General features: G+C 41.0%; 1 protein-coding gene across 2 annotated transcripts in view; it reads right to left on the reverse strand.

Moving 5' to 3' along the window:
• The window catches only part of dac (dachshund family transcription factor), a 392,393-nt gene that overhangs the window by 142,348 nt on the left and 229,349 nt on the right, over positions 1-20,696 (reverse strand). The window contains exons 6-9 of one of the 2 annotated variants that reach the window (XM_089591754.1): positions 16,580-16,656; positions 14,822-14,992; positions 9,849-9,980; positions 9,651-9,770 (exon numbers count right to left, since the gene is read on the reverse strand). In XM_089591754.1, coding sequence (XP_089447880.1) covers positions 9,651-9,770; positions 9,849-9,980; positions 14,822-14,992; positions 16,580-16,656 — 500 coding nt within the window. Of the gene's footprint in view, positions 1-9,650; positions 9,981-14,821; positions 14,993-16,579; positions 16,657-20,696 lie in introns of both variants that reach the window. The other variant, XM_089591784.1, reaches the window with a different exon arrangement.

A 20,696-nucleotide genomic window follows, 5' to 3' on the forward strand; every position in this document is an offset into this window, starting at 1 on the left:
TACACGTTTAAAGCAAGTAATCGAAATTTCCGTTTTTATAAAATGCTTTGTAGTAGTCTTGATAAATATGTTTTAAGAGAAACCAAATTGATGCTTCGTAAACTATTGCACCTATTCTATTAAACTAAACTATTTTTTCGTTAACGATTGATATGAGAAGGCTGTAGAGAGTAAAACATTTTTGTCTCAGATTTTACACACTTGTAATAGTGTTTAATCTGTGACAGCCGAGTGTATTCACTCCACAGCTTTCCTACATTGATTTTTCTCATTAAAAAGTGTCAAATTTAATGGAACTGGTTAACCACTTGGTGCACCGTACAGATTTAGTTTTTTTTACAATTATTATTCACAATGTGCTTTATAAAAAACAAAAATTTCCACTACACACTTTAAACGTGCAGTTTGACGTACGCTTTGATTGACGGTGTAGACACCGGTGTGGTGGTGAAAAACACGAAAACTGACGGACGGGTAACCTGCACGCTTTCGAGATGCATATTCATAGAGACAAGGGAATAAATGCGTAATTTGTACAGATAAGTACTGCGGAGCACTGCGGTTTAGATTAGCAAGGGATTTTTCCATTGAAACGAGTATGGGTAAGATTTCCTCGCGAAATTATAATGCCGATCTGCGTTGGATTAAAAAAATGGTGAGCCTCCCCACTCCCTGCAAGTGCCATCACACCCATTGGTCGGAGGTGGAGGACGTATATACATATGTACGAGTGTGTGTATACATCGTAATTACAAACGACGTAATTATTTGCGCGGCCGTAACGTAAATTCTAATTAGCGCGCGGTAGTCGAGGGGACTCGTATAAGTTTGTGAAAGTCTAATTAGGAATGAATCCAAAGGAATTGCCCGTGTGTGTGTGTGGACTTATTTACGCGTTCGGATAAATATACCGCGCGGTGCCGAGCTTTCGGATTAAGTGGTCGAGATCTATGCGGTGCCAAGTTGTCTTGGTCCACGTGGAGCTACGGTTGGCTTACCCATGGACTTTCTTATGGAGATTTACATTTGTATAATGGTGATTGCGAATTGCGGAAGAGAGAACTTTCGCTCCATACACGATGATGGCTCATAGTGGAATAATACTAATCGACAAGTTTGACGATTTGGGTATATCAGATGCCGTACGTCGGGTTATTTGAGACGTATGTTTATCGGTGTCTCAAGCGCTTAAAGAAAATGTATCAAATTAGTTGGAGAATAAGCGCTATCTCAACTGTTTCGTTGTCGTAGTTTTTGAAAATGCTTGTGCTTGGTTATCATTATTATATAGTAAAGACTCTTGCGATTGATTTTGATGCTTGGTAAAAAACAGTTGTTTAAAAAATATGATTGTCTGAACAATTTTTCTCCTGTTTTTTATCATAGAACAATGATATCGATGCTTCAAGAAGATACAGTTCTTTTTTCAAAAAAATTTGAGGTGGTGCTTTCTTTTGCCAAGTCACATGTATTAACATGACCACTGCAAAACTGATTTGATAGTCCACATAACAAATATGGAGTTCTTCAATTTTATATTAAATACTTTTATTCGAGATGGCAGATTATGGATTTTTTTTGCGTTGATTTCCAAAAAGGTAATGCGTGAGTTTCTCAATAAATATCAGTACGTCAAAAATACTGTTCAATAGCGTTTATATCTCTGGAAGATGCACCAATTTTACGAAAAACTTGTTCTGTCAGACGCACTTGGCGCGATCTCTACTGTTATGATCAATTACAAATAATTTGGTGTACTGATAGTCAACAAAAACTTACGAAAAATAATCGGATATTTTGTATAATTTTATTTCAAACTAGTTTAAATAAAATACAGTTGTTGGTATTGGGGCTACTTTGAAAAAAAAAGTAAACAAATCAAGTATTATCATTTAGGTAATTTTGATTATTTTCATTTTTAAATTCCCCCAATCAAGTCACATGATTTCTTTTAACTAATCCCACAACGAATAGAAAGGTTTTAATCGGGTGAAAATTAATCTTTAAACACAGGAATGATGTCAGTGCATCAGTTTCATTCTCAAACCACATCTGCGGGTCAATATAACGTCAGACATGAGTGCATCAGTTTTCTCAATGTAGGTTGCAATGCTCCAGCTTAATGGATTCAAATAAAATTCTTTTTTTTTTTTTTTAAGTTTCAATGCAATGTATTTACCCATAGTTATTTCAATTTCGTTATCTGCAGGTTTTTCTCAGATTTTCAAAAACCGACTGAAAAATCAAAATCACGCGCAGTGTCCCATAGGAGGCATAGTACACGATATATAAGTGGCCAAGCGATAAAACCGTGAAAACAAAAGGTTCTGCTGTTGCAGCACAAAAGGGAACACCAACGCACTTGGCGGAGCAAAAAAAAAAGAGTGCACATATGCAACACGAACTAAAAAAAAAAAAAAAGGTAAATAAGGCAGGAGAGGGAGAGACGAAGAAGAAGGAGATGTAAAGAAACGTCGGAGAGTAAAGGGTAGCGAGGAGGCGCCCTTACGATTTTAATTAACCCGTGTGTGGGGGGAGGGAGGGAGGGCAAAGGGGCTCGCGCTGGGGGCCGATCGCAATCGAATCGGGTGCACGATCTACAAGGAATCTACATAAGATCCTCCACTCGCGCTCACCTCCCCCCCCCCACCCACCCACCCTCCGAGTCATGGACCAGCTACAACTCAATCCCCGGTATATACCTGCTCTCTCGCTCTATCTGTGTGTGTATATATGTATATATATAGGTAAGTGGGCAGTGTGTGTATGCACAATGAGCGCAGCAGAGAGAAGAAAGAGAGGCCAGAGCAGCGCCGCCGCCACCGCGGCTTATCGACTTGAATGATCGCAGATAGCGTCCACCTCCGCTCGCTCCCGCGGCTGCGCCGCTATATCTATACATCTATCCACGTATATGTACCAAAGTGGTGTGTGTGTGGACTACCTCCGTCCGCCGTAGCATGGGCTCATATTGTCCGAGAGGGTGCATGTATATAAGGCTGACAAAAGAAGAGAGAGAAGAGATGTAGATTGGCTTCCGTGCGTTGTTAATACAAGTTGGCTTACTTACTTACCCGGGGGGAGAGGCCCTCCTCGGCCGCTAATTTTTTTTCATGACCCTCCCGCTCTCTCTTACTTATTCAAGGCTCGGAGCGCGTCGTTCATTTTTCTCTCCTTTTAGGTGAGATTCTGTTTTTCGCTGCGATAGCTATGGGCTCTTCTTCCACGCGGTCATTGTCCACCCCCTTCTGGCCCTTTTCTTTCGCATCTTCTCTCCCATTTATACGTACACACATATGCACGAGAAGAGGAGAGCACAGCCCCCCCCCCCTTTTGTTCTCTCTTATTTTAATTAATGCCGCATATACCTTAATTGCATCCTTGCGCTCCGCGAGCTTGCAGCTATAGGCATGTATATGAATAAAAGGATATATCACGTGTCGGGAAGGAGAGGGGGGGCTCGGAATAAATTATTAACCAACAGTTTTGTGCGGATTCGGAGGTGGGGGACGATGTTATACGCGGGGGTCCTTTTTCGACTTTGCGATTCCTTCGCTGCTGCATGCGACGCATTACATTCTTCGGCTTAATTGGGTCGCCATGTACGTACTATTTTGTACACAGGTATATCAGGTACTATGCGCATTTTGGTGTTGATTGAGATTTCACGCAGAAGCATATTGTTAATTCGAGGCTGTTATTTCTCATTATTTGGCTCGTCTCGCTATTTTGCGTATAATTTATATAGAGCTTCCTCTACGATTTCGTTATTTTTTTTGTTCTCCAATCCTGTGCAAACGTGATAAAAAATACAAAAAAATAGATAAAAAAAATTATCCATAACGACCGAATATAATCCGATACATTTTCGATATGAAAAGCACGCGCGCAGTACTTATAGATACGTACATCCCTCGCAGCCGTCTCGGGCTGAAATACATCGATGAGGGTATTACTCGCTGAAACTCCAAACGCTTTGTAATCTGCGCCCCGTGTCTCGTGTGCACTTTAATCCATACTTATGTGTATATATTTATATATATGCATCCACACGCGCGTGAGCATCTTTTTCTCTCGTCCGTATAAGGTGGGTAGATATGTATATACGCGGTCGTCTTTCTCGCGGGATATTAGCGTATTTACCGAAACCCGATATACACCGGCGCACGCGGTGCGGATGAATAATAAATTCCTCTTAGTCCTCGGGCTCTTCTTTTTTTATCCTTATTATTATTATTATAGGTACTTGACGAACGTTTTTTGATGCACGAGTCGTTGTGTTGCGAAAAGGAGCAAACGCGACAGGTATGGTGAAAATAAATTAAGAGGATGCAGTCGCCGTGAGTAAGGGGAGACGCGAGAATTCGATTTTGGACCAAGTGTGTACATGATATTATGCTTAATTTCAAGGCGTCCATAGAAATTAAATTGAAAAGTGCACGAAATCGGCCGTAATGTTATGCTGAAATGAGCCTCGAAGTGTGAAAATAACACGTTGTACGCTTCCAAGTGTTGGAGTCCAGCGGTTCTTCTTTGTTTTTATTGTAGTTTCAATTTCATTACATATTTAAAGAAATAACTTCGATGCACCGGATTTCGACGAGCTCCTCATTATCGGAACCAAACATATGGTGGAGATTTGGTACGAAATACGGGTCTGGTGTAATACAGAATACTTTTTTTTTCTTCAAAAATGTACTAAAAAAAAAACTTTAAATAGTAAAACATTTATGTCACGTAACATTTTGAGCTCTCAAACCTTTCTGTAATTCTGTATGTTGATCGTACCTGTTGAAAAGTGTTCAAGTTCGTACAACTAGTAAGTGGTATAGTTAGTGAACCATAGGTTTAGTTTTTAAATTTCGTGTATCTTAACACGATTGAGTGTAAAAAAAACAGTGATTCATATCTCTTAACAACTGTGATTTTACTGTAGTCGAAGCTAATGACGTGGATTGTTATATGCGAAGAAATTTAAGAAAGTGATTTTTGAAAATGAAAATATATTCTAAACTATATTAAACAAAAATTAATAAAATTTTATTGGTGTTGAAAAATCCAGACCACAATATTCCCACACCGATAAATCCACGTAACACCAATAACCCAATAACCAATTGTTTTATTTTTCTCGTAAAAGTAATAAAAAATGTAAAACTTTTCAGAACACCCTTGTATACGTAAAGAATTAATGTATTAACCAAACATTATTTACAGAGTACTTTATCTATAAAACATTAACGTTACGCCTTACTAATTCTTCAAAATATTTATCAAACTTTTAAAAGCTAGAACCTTCCGATTTATTAAAACATGTAAATAAAGAATTGCTCGATTGAGTATCAAGAAACCTATATAAAATGACTTGGGCTAAGATACTTTTGAAATTGTTTTGTAAAATAATTTTTACTAAAAATATACCGTATTAGTTTATCGAACAGTTTTTTTATTTTTTTTTTTAATTATTGTTCTACTAAAAACAGAGTTCTTATTACAATTTTTTATAGCGAAATTCGTAGTACGATTTGAAAGAAAAACTGTTTGTAAAAAGTAATAAGAGTCAAAATATTTGAATAAGTAAAGAGAATCACTTTGAGAAGAAAAAAATTTTTCCAAAAAGGGACCTAAGTCTGATTACAATAATCTCTTATTAACCGTACGCATCTCATACTTTTACAGAACCGAATCTCTCAGCAACCACAACCAAAGAAAACCTTGGAGGTGTAACACACGACACTAGCTACGCATTTAAAAAGAACAGTAAGATTGTCACGAAAGATGTTATTACGCACCTAAGACCCGAAAGCAAAAGCAGGGAAAAGAAAAATATGAAGCAAAGCTGGTGCATTGAAAAACGAGAAAAAAAATTAGAGAAAATACCCAGAAAAGCCCAAGACCGACAAAGACCCTTAATACAACTTATCGATAATATGCCAGCGGGATATCGGCTTGCCATTTATAAATGTATAAACTTATTTCGTCGCACACCTAACATGAAAAAATGAAGCGAACGCGAAAGGGAGGAAGGGTCGAGAAGACGAAAGGGATCTGTCTCGATAAGACAGTGGTGGAATACAGACAGAGGAGCCCCGTCCCCCTGATTCCCATTCGCGATGGCAAACGTAACACGATAGCGTGATGCCCCGCCACGCACATACATATACGTGTAAAACGAGCTGCGGGCTTTTGCCCGTTCGAGTATTAAATCGGGCCCGGTCTCTCTCCGTCTGTCTGTCTGTCTTTCTTTATTTTCTGCCCTCATGGCTCTTCTTCTCTTTTGTCCCTCGGTCCTTACTCGATCCCTCCTTTCTTCGGTGCCGTTGCGGTATTATGATTTTAGTTGCGATCGAACGTGTCGTCGATTTATTTGTTCAATGTATGACGAACAGCCGCATGTGGGTGATTCGTTGCACGGAATTCAAATCTGGACACAAAACTACCATATCGCGTCAAGTTTTCTAAGTATCTTGGTTTCTGCACTAGGATACATCACTTCAGATAATTAGAAATCGAATAGAACTGGGGCAAATCGGAAAACAATTTATCATTTCTGTTATTATTCAGTTATCAGCAAGCTCTGCGTTATCTAAGAAAAACTATGAGCTAGTACATCCAAATGTAGAGGATACGGAGAAACGATTTCCAAAAATACTAAATATATGATGTTGTATTTCATGAACACGAATAATCAAATGTGATAATTTTCCGTAACGAAACATTAATTTTTTTGAAAATAATATACATCGTCTATGGTCCATCGTTATGAATCATCAAACTGAATATTCATTGAAAATGACCACAAAAATGTAAATTTAACAATTTTGGGAAGTGCAAATCATTTAGTAAAATAAGAAAAAATACAAACATTGATTTTACGCAACGAAATAATTTTCTTTTTTTTCATGCCAGTTATATGTCATTCCGTACACTGAACGTTAAAAAATATAGCATTATCACGTTTTCCCTGGCTCTTTATATTCTTGTATTGTTTTAGTTGTGAGAATGTCAAAAACAAGCTGTTTAGATAAGAACAGCTTAAAGTTTTCACGTGACGGGGTGATTCTATGGTGAGATGGCAGATTCAGATTTATCACCAATAATTACTTTAAACATGACAAAAAAAAAAAGAATCTTTTTAGAAGCGTGTTTAGTTATTATTAAGTGCGATTATAAGTAAGGAAAAACTATACTTGCGAACTATTGAGTAAAAAAGATGGAATATAAATTGCTACTATGAGATTTCTTACCCGACAAAATTGGACTAATTTTTTAAAATCACAAATAACCTTCACAATAAGTTTTCTTATAAGTACTAATGGCCGATCCGGTCTTCGTGATTTTGAATATTTTTTTATCAATAGATTACAATTTTAAAAGAAATAGTAAATCATAATGTTATAAATAAGAACAAAGACAACAAAAAAATAAGAATGAAATTTTGTAAAATATAGTACTGTATCGAATCGTTTTTTCGAAAAACAGAGAGTGAGAAAAGAAAGCTCAACTGTCGAATAAAGTTGGAGGAAAAGAAAAAATAAAAAAAATCAAAATTTACCTGTTTGAAATTTGATTTTTATCGTTACTCGTCACATCGAATCAGCTATTGACCAATTAAAAATAAAATACATAAAAATGAATTTGGAAAATATGAAATTAAAAGCTGACATGTTCGAGCAGTAGAAAGGCAACAAATATCGGTTAAGGAGGTTTGGGCCGTATTTATTTCGAAATTTCGAACAAAAGAAAAACAGTTGCACTTGCTTCTGCTTGAACATTGAATCAGATCTGTTTATTTTTATGCTTTACAATTGATTTTTATTTGAAACTCACTTTTTTCAATCATATTTTATTTATCGACATTGAGATATTACGCTCTCATATATGTATATATATATTTATTTATAATTTATAATATCATGGTTTAAATATACGAGTTTAAATACAAGCGTTAAACATTTATAAGTCCATAGTTACTCGTAAGATCGCAAAATTTCGCTAGTTTCATCTATTTGTAATTACTAATCACTAATGGTGTATAGTAACCAACGCTGATAAATATTATTTCGACGGTGCTAGTTGGTAGATTATTCACAAAATTACCAACTCCACTCAAGAGTCAAAAATCCTCTTCCAAGAGATTATTATGCTATATAAAACAATTCTAATGACTATATTAATTAGCGCGTTTGCGATCCTCGTTTTCTACTCTACAGTTGATTTTCCTAAATAAAATTGTACTAAAGTTATTTCTTGTTTCTCTCTCTCTCTCTCTGTTTTTCGTCGTTATCTCGCTTTCAATTTTCAATACACACAACTACATGAACACCCTCATACATTTAGTATTAATACGAGAATGACTGATTTCATCAGCTCAATCGAGGTTATGTTGTTAATTTCGAATGTGAACGAGATTTACATCGAGATTCAAGTCATACTGTTTAAGGGTAAGTGAGTCACACTGATGAAAAAAAATCAACTAAGTCCTACGCGTTATATTCTACGAGTATAAGTTAATTGATTATTCTAGCGATGTACTTATTACTGAAAATTATGAAAGGTTCTGTACAGATTCCGTTAGTGTTTCGTATAATTCAACTATAGGTTAGAATTTAAATATCGTAACCCCCAAAACCCACTGTCTCATACACCGAGAAACAGTGCGCAGCTACGAAAATTAATTACGATTATAATTCGATTATGGTTACTTGGTTTACATTCAAATAATACATAAATTTTACAAACACTCGAAGCCTCCAAACTATTAGTTTATACGCAGGAAACCCAACAATGTATTCTACGTTTTTTAATGAGACAGTATAGACTACACAATTGGTTTTCAAAGACTAACTTGGCATACCTACTTATTAATATATAGTATATACATATTTCGAAAAGAGAAGTAACATTCCTTCAAATCACAAACTTAGAAGTATGTATATGTTTCTTAGTGCGTAGTTAGTAAGTATTAGTTAATATTGTACTTATATACGTGAATTTTCAACTATTGGTTTATTCATTCAAAGTATCGTAACATATATTACAAATCGAGTATTCAGTTAAAGCTTTTGATGTTTTACAATAGTCTAGAAGCAAATGTATAATAATGTCATGATGGATGTATATATTTGTAATAATCACAAACGCCGTAGGATAGATAAAATTGAGCGTGATAAAAGGGAGGGATAATCGGAAAATCAAATGTTTGTAGTCAACTAAAAGAGGAATTTGGTAATTGACACAGTGACTGTGCACAGTAAAAGTATACTATTATCATTGCCATAGAGTTGGATGTAGATCTAGAGGGATCCTTAAAAAAAAAAAAAAAAAAAATTTTCTCGAGAGTCAGTGAATAAAAAAGCACGTAAATCTTTGGGTAGGAGCGGCGCTAGAAAACCTACCGTACAACAAAGAAAATTCTCTAAGCCTCTCCTAATCCACCTTGCACCCAAAGTATGTATATTTACACTTCAGAAGCCCCAAAAATGTACACACCCATCACAAACAGACAGACAGACATACATCAGAGACACGCAAACGCCCTCCTCCTCCTCCTCCTCAATGCCTCCTAATGTAATTCTGTAAGGCGAGCTGGTAGATAATGTAGTTTTGCAGTGCGCCCTCGAGTGACTTTAAAAAGCCCTGCCACTGACCTTTCTCGTAGTTGATCTGTTTCTCCTGCTGGCGCGCGTTGTCCGCGGCCACCTTGAGCAAGCCCTGTATGTTCCGCAGCAAGGTCTCCGTACTGGATACCGCGCCTGGCTCCGGGACGCCTATCGTGGCCGCGCCAACGACGCTGCCACCGTTGCCGGTCCCACCGCTGACACCACCTCCGCCGCCGGCGCCCGAGCCGGCTTGCGACACTACCGCCACGGCTGCCGCTGCCGCTGCGGCGGACGCTATCTGCGAGTAGTTTAGCGCTTGGGGCGGACTCTCCGAGCCCGGCGCCGTCAGCGGCAGGTTCTCTGACGCGTCCATCAGTTCTGCAACAACAAGAATATGTGTTTTTTTTTTTGTTTTTTAATTTGAGGAATAAGAGGTTGCTTTTTTTTGGGGAATCCATATCGATATATTTGGAGATTTATCCATGCGTTTAGTTTTAATTTCAATCAACCTTGTAGTGTTTGGTTTCGATTTCATGATAATTACGTCAAGTACTGAGCTCATTTTTATTTCAAACATACTTATATACATAATTGTACAACGATCCTTGATCATCTTCAAGTATCCACAGCTCGTGCGATCGCAAGGGAGCGTACCGTATTGTATTAAAAAAAATCGCTAATCAAAAAAATGGTCCACAGAAATGAGTCACAAAACAGGGAGTTTGTATTGATTGCATAAATAGTCATGTCGAGCTGTCACCAATAAATAAATTGCGACGAGTTAAAAAAAAAGAAACTACAAGTAAAGCAGACTGTCGTTGCCAATCGGCACCATACTTACAGAGTGTGGGTTTAGTGTGCACACGTGCAAATGCGCGCTTGAAATTCGCGGGGCATTTAATTCGATTGCGACGAGGCTAAATCAACGCAAGGGAGACAAGGGGGTGGGGGAGGCTGACGATGGGCAACAAGTAGATTTCCGAGCTTTACAGCCTCGAGACACGCACGACTCGTAAGTCTCTCGCAAACGTATGAGCACGCGGGCCTCGTTGTTATTGTTGTTGGAAGGGCCGTACGAGCTCGTTTTTCATTATATATTCGTAAAAGTTGCCATTTCCAAAGGAGGTTTGCGTGCACACGCGAATATTCTGTCTCGTCCGCGGGCAGGGAGTTACACGTGAATGTACATTATATACCTGCGGCTCTCCTTCGTTCCTATCTGTGTGTACAAGCAAGTTTTTTTTTTTACAATAATTATGATTGTTGTTCAGTTTCAGATGACGTGTACGGAGCATCGCAAGCGTTGAGACTATAGGTATTACTTGTTTCATTGCAGTAGACATCTTTGAACAAGCTTTTGAACCCAACAAAACCAAGTAACCCTGGAGATTATAATGTTTGTTAAAAATCTACATGAATCTACATGAATCAAAGTATCGATGACTTTTTCAACTACAACCAATTTTCTAACTATGAGAGAACAAATGATTAGTAACATAAGCTTTTAAACCCAAAGCAGTTAACGTCATACAGTTTAACTCTTAAATAACAAATGGATGAATTCATTATGAGTATCTATACATTCCGAAAAATTGAGCCCACACAACTCTTGCTGCTAAGGTTGTCAACTCTGTGTAAAATCTTAAGCTCTGCATTTTTTATTAATAAACATTACACTTGTTTTGAAAACTTGGATATAGTATTTATTGGTTTCAACAGAAAATTTTAAATAGCATCTAGTTCAACATTTTACGAGTTAAAGTGCTCGCTCCCTTGTCTCATTTTACGCTAATTTTGATGTAAAAAAAATGTTCGATTTGACCGCTTAAATAAGATTTACTCAATAACTTTCTCATTAGAATTCCTTATACATCCAAATATAAAACTAAATCATGCTAGTGCTATATACATTTAACTGCATAGATGAAGACGCATGAGTTGAAAGAGCGAATAGCTTCTGGGTCCAGTCATGAACAGAAAAGGATGACCCAGCAGATGTAAAAGAGTATAGTTTTTATGCTCAAGAGATCTATAGTATAACCTTATCCGATTTCAGATGAGTCAGAGATGTAGTTTTTTTCAATCACAATGAAGAGAGAGAGTTTTCTTGTAGGCAAGATTAAGATCACACATGGCTGTCATCTAATCAATTTCTATCTCCATTCGATTTTCATGGATTATCAAACTTATCACTATTTGTGTTGTCTATGTGTGAATCATCACCAAAGTTCCAAGTTCGCCAACTACGATCCAACAAAAGCATAGCAACAACCAATAACGACTGTGCACTAAAAAACCGCACAATGCCTGTACAGACATACGAGAGGACAGCCGAAACAAATGTGTTCCCAGACACTTTGCGCGAACCATCTCGCCTCCCCCCCTCCCCCCCGTCACCAATTCGCACGGATAAATAAACAGCGTCGTCGCCGGGGTGTCCCAAGCGCTCGCGCGCGCGCTTTCTCGGACTTTTACTTTATTGTCCGCGATAATTGTAATGGAACGCACGATACGCCGACCACTGCCCCCCCCCTGGCCGGGCTTCTTATCAAAGAGGTGCCGTCGAATCAGTCTCTCGAGGGCGCGAACATTAAATCGGCCGGGCCGTAAGAGCAGGAGGGAGAGAGATGGGGGAGGGACGGTGGTAAGGGGGGGGGCCGTAAGTTAACCGAATGCCGTTTCGTTGTACCCTCGGTGTGTATATACATATACATACGCATATACGTGTAGAAGCGAGCGGGGCGCTGATAATTAAAAGACGATACAATAAACCACCTATCGACGGCCGTAAACCAGGCGCCTCTTTCCCTCTCTCTCTCTCTCTTAAAGCTCGGGCGAGCCGAGTCTTTTTGCGGTCGCCATCGGTTTGTCTGCAGCCGATTACACGGTGTATGTATACACGCATTGGTGTGTACAACGCATATATACACACACACACACACACACGTAGCAGAGGGAGACCACTTAGGAGAGCGAAACCCACACACGCGGTCGGGCATAACTTTTCTCGCCCGGGGAGGTCCTCAAATCGCGTGTAATGTGTCTCTCGGAGACCCCCGGGCGGACGTGTCGGGCGAGTCGAGGGCTGACGCATATACTGGAAAGAGAGAGCGAGAGAAAACTGGATACACGCGCGTGTCGCCGCCGAGCTTCCGTTGGACGGACTGGCTTTTTTAATTGTACGAATGGACTAGTTGTTTCTCGACTTTAACATGGAATCGCGGGGTGTGTAGGCGACGGGTGGAAGGGGGTGAATTAAACATTGAGTCTTGTACACACTGTGCGCTCGCGGAGTCGCGACGCGGGGATTAATTTCATTGACAGCTGTCTTGTGTAGGTGCGTCGCGCGCGGATTCGTTCCTTATTTCGATACGGCGCAAGGGACAAGCTGTACGGGAAGATAAACGGAACTTGGATGGATTTATATGGGTTTTCGAGCGATTACGCGGCTTTTTTTTATCTCTATATTCTACGGTAAGAGACAAAGGTAGAAACATTTCAGTATCGAATTACAGTAGCTCTGAGGAATGTGCAAAAAAAAAACTGAGCGTGAAACCTTTATTTTTCAAGTTTTCCTCATCAGAAATCATTTGCAGAATCACTTGTTTACTCCTAAAACTCGTCAACGACTGAGCCTTGCGTTATAAATATGCATGCGATTCGTGTCACGTCGCGCTAGTCTCCCAATGAAAATCCGTCAGCAGCTCATCGACCACAGCACGGACTGCCAACGAATGGTCGGAAGCAAAAAGCATCGGAAAGGCGCACAATACGTCGATCCTCCGACGGCATACCTCTCGCCTCTACTTTATGCGCCTCTCTCCGGTCCTTATCGCCTATCCACCTCCAGCCATCGGCCACCCCCCCCCCCACATTCCCTCTTTTTCCCAAACACCTGAGCTTTACATGGACTCCCATGCACCACGTGCACACCTACCCACTGGCCGTACACTCACACACAAACACAATACACAGTCCCGAAGTAAGTGAAAGAAGGGTAAAACAAGGGGAAGGGCATCGGTAGCCAGCGCCCAATAGAATCGGCAATCGACGTGTACGTGTATATATATATATATATATATATATATATACACACGTACGGAGGCTCCTCTCATTAAATCAGAACGGCATTCCGTGAGCGTGTAGACTCCCACGGGCGCAAAAGCGCAGCCTTCTTTTACTCTTCTCGGTGCAGTTTACGCTCCAATACTATGTATACACATATGACCAAGTTACTACATATATATATATATATATTATATACATGTATAGGTATACCAACGGTGTAAGTATATATGTATGAGAGTTAAAGAGAGCGAAGCTCAGCCAAAGTATATATGTATATATAGGTAAACGGGGGAAAGATGGGCCGATGCGCATTACGACACGCTGCGCGACATGAGCACGAACTTTGGGAGCGGGCACGCTCGCTTTTATTTTTTCGGGGTAAATTTTAGCGGACTCCTCTTACGGGATGTTTGTCTCTTCCCCCCCCCCTTCAGCCAAGTTGAAATTTGTCGTCTCCGAGGCGACTTGATTTGTCATCGTGCACCTATACGTGTGTGCTTCGAGCGATCGTTTTCCGAAGAGTAGGGTATAAAAAGGAGACACGCGTCGGTACGCGAGTAGAGTCTCGGGTGTCCACGTGGACATATATAGATAGTAGGGGGACAAGCGCGATGATCGAGGAAAGGGAGAACGAGGGGGGAACGGGCCAATCGGACCCAAAGTCGTTCAGCGCCGGGATGATCGATGAGCCCTGGCTCGGGGCCGTCGCTCGCGAGCATCAGCGGCGTAATTATCTCGCGAGACGAGAATGAGAGAAAAGGTCGAGATTATCCATCAGCTTATTTCTCAATGTGTGTATATATACACGCTCTCCCTCCTCTCCACACTTGAGCGTGTCTTTTTATATGTGTATCGGTGCTGTTCCGAGGGGGGGGGGGGGTTCGTCTAATTAGCGGGGGTAATTATACACGCACGAATCGTTTAATTGGCTTGGCCCGTTGGGTGGGACCGGGGAGTGATTTGTCAGCGAGGCCGATGGATCCTGGGATGATCGACCGCACGAGAGTCGATCAGTTATGCAGGGAGTGACAGCTGTTTGTTGCAGTCATACTTTTTTTTCTCCCCCCCACCCCTTCTTCTCTCTTTTGAACACCCTGAGAGTTATTTATACATACATTTAACAATGCACAGCAATACAGGGATGTACATACCTTCGTCCTTCTCGGTTTCGTCCTCGAGGTCCTCGGACAGGTTGTCCTCTTCCTCGTCGTCGTCTTGCGAGCGGTGCGACGCCCCGGCCTCGCTGCCGGAGTGCTCGCCCACGCTGCCGCTGCCGGCCGTTTTCGACAGGTTCAGCACTGGACTGTGCCCGTTTGAGGAACCTGCAACAATTCCGATTTTGAACGAGCCATTTTTCACCCGTCCCCTCCCACAATAACCCTTTTTTTTTTATTTCGTAAAGTTCCATTATTGGTTCCAGAAAGTCGGATCGATTCGTTGGGCGAGAGATAGAAAAAAGGGATACGTACAAAATGGTAGTAGAGGAGACGCGTGTCTGTGGACCGGTCGCATCGATCTTTCATGGTAAATGGTAAGAATAGCCGCGAAACCGCTGAAAAATCGTCGAAACGCCAAGATAAGTCGGCAAAGATGTAGTCCCCGATATTGTGTGTTCTCCCCCTGGGCAGGGCTCGCCTTTTCCGGTTGACAAGATGATGGATCTTATTTGACCACGAGCCATCCTTCTCCCGCCCCCTTCGACGCGTCAGTTTTCGTTTGGAGCCTAAATGCGTTTGCCCTCGCTGTGTACTGTTTTGGTTGTGTGGGATACGTCCCTTTTTTTTGTGCCACGAAATTTTTACTCCACGTTTTATTGAATTACCACGTGCACACGACGCGCTTTTTATCCAGCTCGGCTTGGTTATGAATAATAACTCAAACAATATAAATCCAAGCAATTAAAAAAAAAAAACAAAAAAAAGCCAAAACACAGTAAAGCTTCGTCGGATAAGTGTCCCAGTGGACAAACAAATCACGGGGATGCGTTGATTTTCACTCTCCCTAATTTGTCTTTTCTCTCTCTCTCCGGTTGAGAGCGGGGCGAGGAGAGGGATAGGCAAACCGCACTATTTGATACGCCCGAGCATTTTAATCCTGACGTGGATGAATTCTGTTTGGCCAGCTTCGGGACGAGTGACGCATCGCCCCCCGCCGACCGGTGCTTTCCTCGGTTTTTGCCGTCTGAGCGGGCTATACTTTTTCGAATCGGCTTGGATTTATTTGCTGGATGTACAACCGAGAAGTCGGCGGTGCTGGGTTTCACTCGGGGCAAAGGGGGTCGAGAGCTATCGTGATTAAAACGTTAGGCGCTTGAGGAGTCCCGGCTCCGGGGGGGGGGGGCGCCACGCTGCGGAGTGATTTCGTGAGTTATCGGCTGGCTAATGAGGATGGAGGCGCGCGAGGTAGGTTCTTTGGGCGCGGGTTCTAGCTTTTTTTCGGAAACAAATGGTATAATGATCCGATCGAGCGATAACGCGATGAGCGGAATTTAATCTGAATTTAAGTTCAATCGGCTATCCAAACTGACTTTATTTTTCGATGTTAGCGCATCACGTACTTGGATACTTCACATTTGGGTGCATCATGTCGGGCATGGATACCTTTTCGATTTTTTTACGATGCGTAATTTTTTGCTAAAAGTGTTTTTTCAAACAATCACTTACAATCCAAGCTTTCTTTCAGCAAAAATAAAATGCATTCTAATTCCAAGGAAACATCAATTTAGAGAATAAAAAAAAAAAAATCAAAGCGTTTGTAAAAGTTTTTTAAAATACTAGTACTATAAATCAGGAATAAATAATTATTTTTAAAACGTTTGTAAACCCACGAAATGATTGTGCCCAAATCTCGACTGTTGGGCATGTAAGCATCAAAAAACACATAGAAACATAATAGTGAAAAAAACTTACCATTGTGCGAGCTGTGGTCCCGTTGTTTGTGGTCGAGCGCGAGGGCCCTTTCCGAGTCGCCTCGCTCGTCCCTTAATCTGCAACAGAGAAAACACACGTGCGATCAGTCCCAGTCTCCTCGGGCTCAGGCGACACCCACCCACGTAAAATCATAGAACGACCGCAGAAAAAGAGTCTTCGCGGAGGTCCAACACAACGTACAGCTCAACGGCGTGGGCGGGGGGGGGCTCATTCGTTCGCATAATTTCTGGATAATAATAATTCTACCGACCGCCACGGCGATCAATTATAGATCGAGGAGCTTTCCTCGCGCAACACCCATGGAGACACGAGATCGCTGCGTCGGCTGCGCCCCGCTAAAATACGATGAGGGAAAACTCACAGCCATGAATTATTCAGAAGACTCGCCGACGCGCGCACAAAAATAACGACTCGACTACACTCGCTCTGAGCTTTAATTATAAATTACCCCCCGGCCACCGGGGGAAGGGGAGCAAAGACGCGCGATAACTTGGGTTTATTGATCCCAAGACGCGATTGGTCCGTCGAATCTATACAATGAGGAAGGTAAAGTCTATGGAAATGATTACCAGAGCTCATTCAGGTGAGACGTTAAGAGTTGCATGTGGTATTTCATCTCCACAGTCACCTCTTGCACACGAGCTACGGTGTCTCGAGTCGACTCAGTTCACCGGATACCCCCCTAGTCATCCAGACCGGGCAATTTACTTGAAATCCGAGGACGGCTCTCCCCGGCGACTTTCACAAGAAGGATCGAAAGAAAACTTCGGGCGCCCACTTTCTTATTCCGCTCGTGGCTGTACCCCCCCCCCCACACTTCTTTTTTTTTCTACTCTCCTCTCCGCAAAAATTACACTCGAGGGTATACTTTTTTTTCCCGGGGAGCTCCTTCTTCGCACCTCGAATCGAACCGCGGCCCATTAGGTAAGAAGTTAATATCATTAAACATAATATTGGGCGCATCTGGGAGCCCCGCGGAGCACTTACCACCACCCCATTCTCCTCCCCCGAGTCGGGAGAGCCCATTGCGCGTCGCGTTTTCGCAGTCACCCCTCCTTTAATTTTTTAATGAGAAAATGCTTTTAAAGAGCTGCAGAGAAATACTGGGTCCACGAGCTATAAGTTACGCCGCGGCGCTAAAGGGAATGAAAGCCCCCTCCCCCGCACCCTTTCTTCCCTCTGTGGCTTCTTTCTTTCGTGTGCTCGCTTGGTTCTCTTTTTATGCATTGGTGATGAGTATTATTCTTCGCCTATATGCCCAAACTCGAAGATTCACAATTTGTGGTAACTTTCGAAAGAAACATCATCCGTGAAAAAACCTTTCGAGCGGAAAACTAATAAAGTATACACCGAATTTAAACATTCTCCTCGGCAGTGGTGGTGGTTAAGGTACAGGTCTACTGCAATTTTGTCATCGACCGAGCCTCTCTCAGTTTGGTATACGAGGGAGTTTTGCCAAGACAAATTTCATTTCGCGCGCCTCGCTCGGCCCGGGACGTCAATTAGGCGACTGTGTTTGATTTGGCCGAGAAGACGCTCGAACGACTCTCGTCGCGTGAGGCCCGATAACTTCATTTCGGGAGATGATTAAATTTTAATTACCACCCGGAGTCAATTAAGAGTCAAATAAGCCTCCCCCTCCTTAACTCCACTTTTTTCGTCCCCTTTCAGTGTGCACTCTTTCTTTTCTCCTTTCGTGCCCGCCGAGTTCGTTTCAAACGAATGTATCGTTATTGTATACCAGCTCTGCGCAGTAGAAAGAATCCTAGTCTTGTGGGGTAAGCCAACCCTTTGGCTCCAAGGAAAAGTGTCACCATCGCCAATTGCGCGAGCAGAGGTATATACTCGCGCGCGATTATCCGATCAAATCCACGTTGCTTTGTCATTCCATCGCTGTACACATCGTAGGTACGGAACAGAGTGCCAGGCAGTGTGTAATAATCGTCGACAAAGCAGCGTCCCATCAGTGTTCCAGGTATGAGCCCCTGTTATCTCTCCTCTCCTCTCTCTTGTCTGTCGTGTGTGTTTATGCGGGTAAGGGACGAGGAAGTCAAAAGCATCGTCGGCATAGCGCGTATCGATTATAATGACGACGACGGCGACGACAATTATTATTTCGAGGGAACAAAGGCTGTTGCGGCAATAGAGAGGGAGAAGACAAATTTGTGCGCGCATTGGTATGTTGGGGTCCGATGGCGGTGGGGAGTGACAAAGAAAGGGTTTGAAACAAAGGGATGGATCTTTTTTGGTCATTCCAATGATTTTTAAGCGCATACGTATAATGAGACAAAATCAAAGACAAGTATGCCCTCTGTTTCGATGAGTTGGTTTGATCCCTCGAGTGGGTCGAGTTATCATGAGTCCTAATCTCATATCCTATGCCAGAATACAGGCTTATACCCTTGAATGCAGGTAATAATTGTTGAGAAAAAAATGATTGAAAATACAAGCACAAGAGAATTCTAATTATCTTGATGTAAAAAATATTGACAACAAGAAAATCTACGTTCGTACTAACAAACTTCCAACCAACGATTGAGATTACGCAATTAAATCTGAAAGACCCAGACAATCAGAGTGTCAAAAATCTGAGCAGAATATAGCATAGCCAAAATAAAATCATTACGTAAGAAGTTTTTTATTTTCATTTAATGATCAAAATCTCCGTACGTGCTCTTGTTGCTATACTGGACCAGTATAATTTTATCTCACGTGAATTAAATCTTTAAAAAATGCAAGTGATAAAGCACTGAATCCAAAGCACAAGAAATACAAATTGAAACAGTAGAGAAATTACCAACCCCCATAAAATGGAAAAATTTAAATAATACATAAGTATTCCTCATCGATTCGATAGTTGGACGTTAATACTAACGGAAAATCTGTACGTCAACTCCCCCCAGTTCAACTTATCTAAAACTTACAGCTTTCATTCGTTCAATCAATCTTTTCAATCAAGCCTTATTAACATCCACATATCTGATTTTATTGAATTTTTGTATTTTTTTTTCCACTATTCATAACCTCAGGGTTTTTTGCAGATTAACTACTATCATTTTGTCATTATAATCACTTTTTTTCTTGACCACGTCCACTTTGTCCAGTGTTTATAGACACTTTACTCTTCGTTCGCCAATTTATTCTCTCAACGTTTTCTCCTTTTATCACTATTATTTGCCTACATTCTTTCCCTTGTTTTTCCACATCTCTTTAAAAGTTTTTAAAACTTATCTGGTGTTAAACAAGAAATGTTTTTCCCTTCTACTTTCTTCTTTCACTATGTGGTCTTCCTCGTATTTTCTTTCCAATTACCGCAGCTGGATTCATTATAATTAATTGTCTGGTAATTTTAAAAAGTTGCATAATAGACATAGAGTACGTGATCCCTATTTTTGATCATTTTTTCGCAATCTCGAACAAAATATGGTTTACTCGGTAAAATTATAAATTAGCTCACAGTAAAACAAAAGGCTCAACTTTTGTGGATAAAGCATAAAAGCTGCTCAGCTCGACTCATCGACTGCTACATTTGAGCATGGCCTTAAAACAAAATTACTTGAAAGCGTGAAAAATTCGACTTGAGATTATATCAACTTTGTTATTCGTTAACGATTTGTGCTTCTTAGTTACACTATTAAAGGCGAAACTCCCTTACTCATTCTCGCCCGGTCTCCCTCTTTTTATCCAACCCTTTCACAAGAGAGAAGAGCCGAGAGAGCAACGCTGCCGCACTCGTTATTCGAGGATAATAGGGTTTTCTCGCATCGAGTTGCATAAATGTAATGAGCCGTCGTCACGAGCTGGTACAGTGGCCGTACACCCGACACCCTTTTATGAAGCTCAATGTACACACAGTTAAAATTATTTTATTGCCTTTCACGTCCACTTGCAAGTTTTTATTTTGATTAGGCTACACATTTTTTCACCAAGGAGTACTCGTTTTCTTTAATTTCATTCGCAAATTTATCTGAAATGACTCAGTGTTTCCCGTACCGAGTTTAAAAACCAGCCACTCATCTCACCAAGAAAAAATGGATTATCACTGCTTATCTAACACTTTCATCATTTCACGAAAATCTAGTCGATTCCATTAAAC

The sequence above is a fragment of the Copidosoma floridanum genome, unplaced genomic scaffold, assembly GCF_036245765.1.
Source record: "Copidosoma floridanum isolate Cflo_tuat_1 unplaced genomic scaffold, Cflo_Japanese_pri ptg000001l, whole genome shotgun sequence".
In the NCBI taxonomy this organism is placed as follows: Eukaryota; Metazoa; Arthropoda; class Insecta; order Hymenoptera; family Encyrtidae; genus Copidosoma; species Copidosoma floridanum.